This window comes from Triticum aestivum, chromosome 2B, assembly GCF_018294505.1.
Source record: "Triticum aestivum cultivar Chinese Spring chromosome 2B, IWGSC CS RefSeq v2.1, whole genome shotgun sequence".
NCBI classification, from domain to species: Eukaryota; Viridiplantae; Streptophyta; class Magnoliopsida; order Poales; family Poaceae; genus Triticum; species Triticum aestivum.
Window position 1 is genome coordinate 789,029,976 of NC_057798.1, and position 6,152 is coordinate 789,036,127.

At 42.3% G+C, this 6,152-nt stretch overlaps 1 protein-coding gene across 1 annotated transcript in view; it reads left to right on the forward strand.

Moving 5' to 3' along the window:
* Window positions 1-2,900, forward strand: part of LOC123042768 (uncharacterized) — a 3,466-nt gene extending 566 nt beyond the window's left edge. Inside the window, exons 2-6 of the mRNA XM_044465156.1 lie at window positions 1-181; window positions 327-380; window positions 1,239-1,342; window positions 2,333-2,371; window positions 2,495-2,900. Coding sequence (XP_044321091.1) covers window positions 106-181; window positions 327-380; window positions 1,239-1,342; window positions 2,333-2,371; window positions 2,495-2,638 — 417 coding nt within the window. The 5' untranslated portion in view covers window positions 1-105 and the 3' untranslated portion in view covers window positions 2,639-2,900. The remainder of the gene's footprint in view (window positions 182-326; window positions 381-1,238; window positions 1,343-2,332; window positions 2,372-2,494) is intronic.
* The last annotated feature ends 3,252 nt before the right edge of the window (window positions 2,901-6,152 follow it).

The following is a 6,152-nucleotide window of genomic DNA, read 5'->3' on the forward strand; positions in this document are numbered from 1 at the left end:
ACGCATCCTCCACCCACCCATCCCCCCCTCACGCCGAACGCGCCGTACGCGCGAACGCCCGCCGGACCGGACGAGCCGGCGCGCCGCCGTGAACAGGGTAAGGCGATGTTCTCCGGCGACTGGACGCCGCCGTGCGGCAGCTGCTGCACCAAGAAGTACGCGACCCTCGTCCAAATCCCATGTCGGTTGCCCCCCGCGCGCCCTCCCCCTCCCTCCCAATCTCTCCCCGCGCAAGGCGGGTTCTTGTCCTGTGTCTGATCGAGACTGACTGACGGTTGGTTTGTTTGGTTGGTTGGTCGGTCGGTTGCCGTTTCGCCGGCGCGCAGGGAGGGTGTTCTGCAAGAAGGGGTGCAACGCGGACGGCGACACCTGGGAGGAGTGTGAGTGCCCCCCTGCCCAACCACCAGCCATGGAATGCAACTGTTTGATTGACTGATTGATCCGCTGGCTTGGTTTCGGTTTTAGATTTATTTTGGTTATTCATGTTCATCGTCAGTTTCGAATCTGGTATATGCAATGTGGTTAATCTATGTTAGCTGTTGCCTTCCTAAATCGATTGCCCTGGAAAACAGAGTAAATTATGCATGTGTTGTTGAATTGGCATTGTTCCTGGTTCAGATTTTAGTAGCATTCGGCAATAGTCGTTACCTGCCACAATTCTGTTCTGACATGTAACAATCGTGGTCGACTGCGAAATGTCGGAGGACGCCTTTCTTGTCGTATAGCGTAGATGTTCGTTATTGTATCCGGGGACGCGCTTCTTGTCGTATAGTGTAGATGTTCGTTATTGTATCCGAGGACGCGCTCCTTGTCGTATAGCATAGAAGTTCGTTCTTTTAAATATGGCTATGCGTGTAAATTGTAGTGGTAATCAGTGGATTATTATTTCTTTTTTCCAGTCTTGGTGCCTTGCTTGCTTAGGAAATTGCATTTTCTCCATTATTTCCATGGCCTAGGACAGCTTGATTTTTTTTAAAATAATTTGTTTCTGTTATTGAGGAAACTTGTTTCTCTTATTGAAACAAGCTCTGTTTTTGTTACAGTAAGGTCATCTTCATTACTTGCATATGCAAAAATTTAATTCTGGGTGACTGTAAAATAGCAGATTATTGTGTTTCTTAGTGACTGTAAAATAGCAGATTGTTGTGTTTCTGGGTGACTAAAATAGCAGATTGTTGTCTTTCAGTTTGTACTCTCTGTCAATGTGCAAGCTAACTCACACGCTGTCAAATCCTCAGGCATAGGTAAATGCACTGAAATATGCTACAAGGATCCGGTGTTGGAAGATCGCCAGTGGAGTGCCTATATCGACCGGTCGCCAGGAGAGGACAGTTACTCTTTGGTGAGTTCTTGATCTGTTAATATAACATCTTCTAAATTGTTGCAGATGTCTTCTCATCACTGAACCCCTTCGACTTATATAAGTAAAAATCTGTTATGCAACAACCCATTTACCTATAAATCTGTTTAAATTATGCATACTCATGCTGGCCCTAACTCCTAAGTCCTTGGTCCTTACAGCCACAGAAAGACTAAGCTGCACTTTTCGACGCCTTGACTGCAACTGTGATATAGTCTCACAAAATTAAGCTGACCATATGTAATTAGGACTGAATAGGAGTGTGATACTGCTGTGAAAAGTGATTTGAAATAGTAAACATTGATAAGTATTTATATAGGATTCACATGTTCTGACCATGAACAGGACACTCCTGATTCTATAGTATTTGCTGTACTGTATACATTTTTTCTGTGCGATATCACAATATTTCCCTTCTGCTTACCATTTTCCTTGGAACACATATGTTAGTTTTGGGGATTTTTGTTGGGATAACTGAATCGTTGGTTTTCCCTGTATTTAAAACTTGTCCCGAGTGATAGCATGAGCCATTGAGCCCTCAGCTTTTCTGCTAACAGGCAGAACGCAAGTCAGCAGGTAGATAACTCTGAATTGTTACTTACTGTCAAGTTAGATTGCCCTAGTCCAGTTTGTTTGATTAATTTTGAAATTTTGGCATGCAAATATTAATGCGACATAGATAGTCTGGTCTGTATCTATCAGCTGGCTGGTTACTTATGGGGATAATTTCTATACATAGTTTTATGCCAGTTCAATGTGCAAGCTGTTTTACTGTAAATTTCCGGACGCTGTGTTATTTCCATATCTGCGAGTCTGTATGATTCTGTCTTACTGCTGAAAGCTCTGCATTAAATAGTTCGTAAACAACAGATTAGTATCTGCTTCTCCGTGACTGCCATTGTGATTTTTTCCTGACAGATTCAGTAACCAGTGTTTTCTTTCCTAATAAACTTGGATTTTTTTGCTCACCAGGAGTGCTTCAACGCGTGCATATCTGGGTGTGGATACAGGGTAAGTTAACGGGGTTCCTCGCGAGCAATATGGCTTCCTCTTTGTTTACTGTGATATAACAAACCACATGACACCTGACGGCTCACATTGCGATGTTGCGTTTTGCTTGTGTGAAAACGACAGTTCGACATACCGGCGGAGAAAGTCGGGCTCATCAAGCCTAACAGGCCGTCCAAGCCACCGCCGCCTCCTGTGGTCGAGCGGGCCAAGCCTGGCTCGGGGCCTCCTGCCGTGGCCGGTGAAGACGTGCCCGGCACATCGGCGTAGGCCATGATGACGCCAAATTTTCGTGTAAACTGTTAGTAAGCGTTCGTCGCCGAATTACCTGCCGTTGTTCACCTTGGTTGTGATGGATGTTGTATGTGTTTGGGATGTTTGGTCCAACTCCAACCATTAGCAGAATTTGGCACATTATCTATCTGTAATGTTGGCAGGAAAAGGGCATTTAACTAAACCACTGTCAACAAGCTGTGGCTGGCCGTCCAGCGAGGAGGCTACGGTAGGGATGATTTTTATTGGGTCCATCTAAGACTCACCTGGACTATGGCCCTTGTGTTTTGTCATTACTCTTGTTTTGTACTTACTACACTTTGTCATCGCTCTCGCTCGCTCCGCTGCGTTCGCTAGCCCAGCAGAAGCCCATCGCTAGCGGACAAAACAAAAGGAGTATTTATTACTCCCTCCGTTCCGATTTACTCGTCGTGGTTTTAGTTCTACTTATAAACTCTTTTTGCAACTAAAAGAAAAACTTACAAACTATTTACTTTTTGTCAGTTTTCCCTCCTTCGTCACAGCTTATATTATTTCTTCTTCGCGATGTGCTTCAGGCCAGACCATAACTATGCACGTGGTCCTCTGAAAAAGCATTGTCAAAAAAAGGCAGCGTGTACATGGGTACGTAAAAGGATTTCCCTTTTTTCTTTTTCAAACAAATTAATATATTTGGGGTAAAAAATGCTATTTTAGAAAATGTTCATGAATTCCAAAACAGTTTGGAGACATAAAAAATGTTCGTGAATTTTATAAAATTGAAAGTGTTTGAGAATTTTTTAAAAATTCATAAATTTGAAAATTTTCATCAACTCACAAAATGTTCATGAATTTTAAAAATGATCATGAATTCCCAAAAAAGGTCACGAATATGAAAAAATATCGTTGATAAAAAAATGTTTGTGAATTTGAAGGTATTTAAGAATTTTTAAAAAGTTCTTGAATTCAAAAAAAAATCATGAATTTAAAATATTTGGGATAGAAATTGCTATTTCAGAAAACTCCAAAATAGTTCGCGCCTTCGCGGAGATAAAAAATGTTCATGAATTAAAAAAACAAAGAACTGGAAAATGTTTGAGAATTTTAAAAAAAGGTTCACGAATTCAAAAAAATGTTCATGAATTTGAAAGATGTTCATGATTTGCAAACTGTTTGTGCAAAAAAAATATGATTGTGAATTTTAGAAATGCTAACAAGTTTGAAAATGTTTGTGGGTCTAAAACATACATTTTCAAGATACACTAAAATATTTTAATAGAAAACAAGATGAACATTTTACAAATATGCGGTGAACTTTTTTTTAGATATGGTGATCATTTTTGAAAATACAAAAATTCAAAATCAGTATCAGAAAGGGCAAAATTTTAAATAATCAAATTTGAATATCAGAGGTGGACAAGCAACTCGGTCAGATTAGTTGCTTGACGAGGGTGGACATGCAACTGTGTCGGCTGAGTTTCGCACTAGTGCAGAAAAGGCTAGTGATGGGGTGTCGACCCCCTGCCATCATTAACATATATACTGGTGGTGTGGGTTAGACACACCACAACTGAATTTTCACAACACGCCACCAATATACCATGCAACAACAAAAAATTGACGTTTCCCTCCGTCAGCGACACAGAATAACAATTAACATAACAACATCACTGACGTTTGCACAACAGTTTAACAACTTAGCATAGAAGATTCAACAAGTTAGATAGGTAATCAACTGAGGACATAGCAGTTTTACAACTAATTAATTAATAAATATAAGTACTCGATCAATATCAACCTAACATTAAACAGTTAGTGATCACTCATTTAGGATTGCCTTGATCTTGCGTAGCTTCCGCCGATTTGCATTGCTGATGTACGTGTCGAGCGTCGCTGGCATGGTTGAGTGCCTGGACCTGTTCCTGGTGACGTAGTCCGGAATGGAGGAGGGGCGTCGAGACTGCGTGTCTGGTACGACGAGCGATGCTGTGAGGCACGTACTGAAGCCGAGCGTGATGAACACGACAGAGGACTACTAGGTTGTCGGGCGGTACGATGATGCGACAGGCATCTTTTCACCAGAGGTGGACGGCTAGCGAAGCGTCGAGGATTGCTGGACCTGGTGCCGCTCTGATTACGACCACACGTAAGCGTCCAAATCCTTCTTAGACGCACGCAAGAACTGATGCGTGCTCTCGGTGTGGCTGAATGAGTCCGATAGCCGAGATGACTACATCACTAGGGGTTGGTCTGGCATTCAGGTGCGCTTTAAAACGGGTTTGGTTCCACGCCGGGCCTGGGGTGGCAAAATTAGTCATGTGCACCCTGGAACAAGGATTTTGCTAATTGCTATCAAAATCGCTTGGGGGGGGGGGGGGCATGCCCTCCCCTGGATTCATCCATGGGATGGTTCCGAAGAAGGTGTGGATGGATGGCGACGGGAAGTAGTTGCGGCAGTGGCCGGTTGTGGACATCGAGTTGTTGAGGAGCAAACGGTCATCAGCTTGCTCGAACCGCATGTGAACACTGTTCACATCTAGCATGTCGAGGAAATACCATGACATCTAATTTATGGTAGTTGCCGCGTGTAATCAAACCATAGTTGCCGTGTATGATTAACTACTTGTCACATATGGTTAAACAGTAGTTGCCATGTGTTTACCTAGTTGCCACGTGTGGTCCAACCATAGTTGATCACAGTTGCCATATGTGTTTATCTGGTTGCCACATACGCGCAACTGCAGTTGCCGTCTAGCATTGTAGATGGATTTTTTTTCACTGTTGCAAACTCATATTTTTGTTGTTTTTAGCTTTGGTACCTCACGTTGCAACAAATGAAGGAGCATGTGAGGACCATATCTCTCAGAAATTCGATCATTTGCTTTGTACGATGCATTGATCAAGTGAAATCAAGTGACAACTTGTTTGTTCTTCCAACAAACAAGTTGACCATTCGGTGGTGGGGAGTTTTGGAGGTGGGAGCCGGATGTGCATCACGACACGGATGTACCCTGAGCACGCGGAAACAACAATATCTAATTGTACTGTTCAACAGTGGGACCGGCACCGTGAAGGTGTCCAAACTCAACCGTAAACATCATCCCTAGAGTGTGATATGATATCACCAAGCATGGTATTATTGTAGCACTTTTAATGTGAAAAATAACTAGTGTCGAAACACTTGGGGATCTAGTAGGTGAGCTTCTATTCCCTTAAGTTACATATATATGTACTTGTAACCTTTCATGAGATAACCAATACTCATCTAGAGTTTTTTTTTTTTGAGAATCAATTCTCATCTAGATGAGAAATACTAGCAAAACTGATTTTTGTTTTACACCAATAACGTTTGGACATTTCGTTTCGCTTCTGACTTTGTCCCTTCATTTAAGGGTCTCAACAAATATTTTTATTTTATACAAAGATTTGATTAGCACCAAAGATTACGGTAGAGTGTATCAAAACAAAGGGCAGCCCCAACATTCAACGTAGTGCCAGTAAATTGTGTTGTGTTCCAATGATACACAAGCTC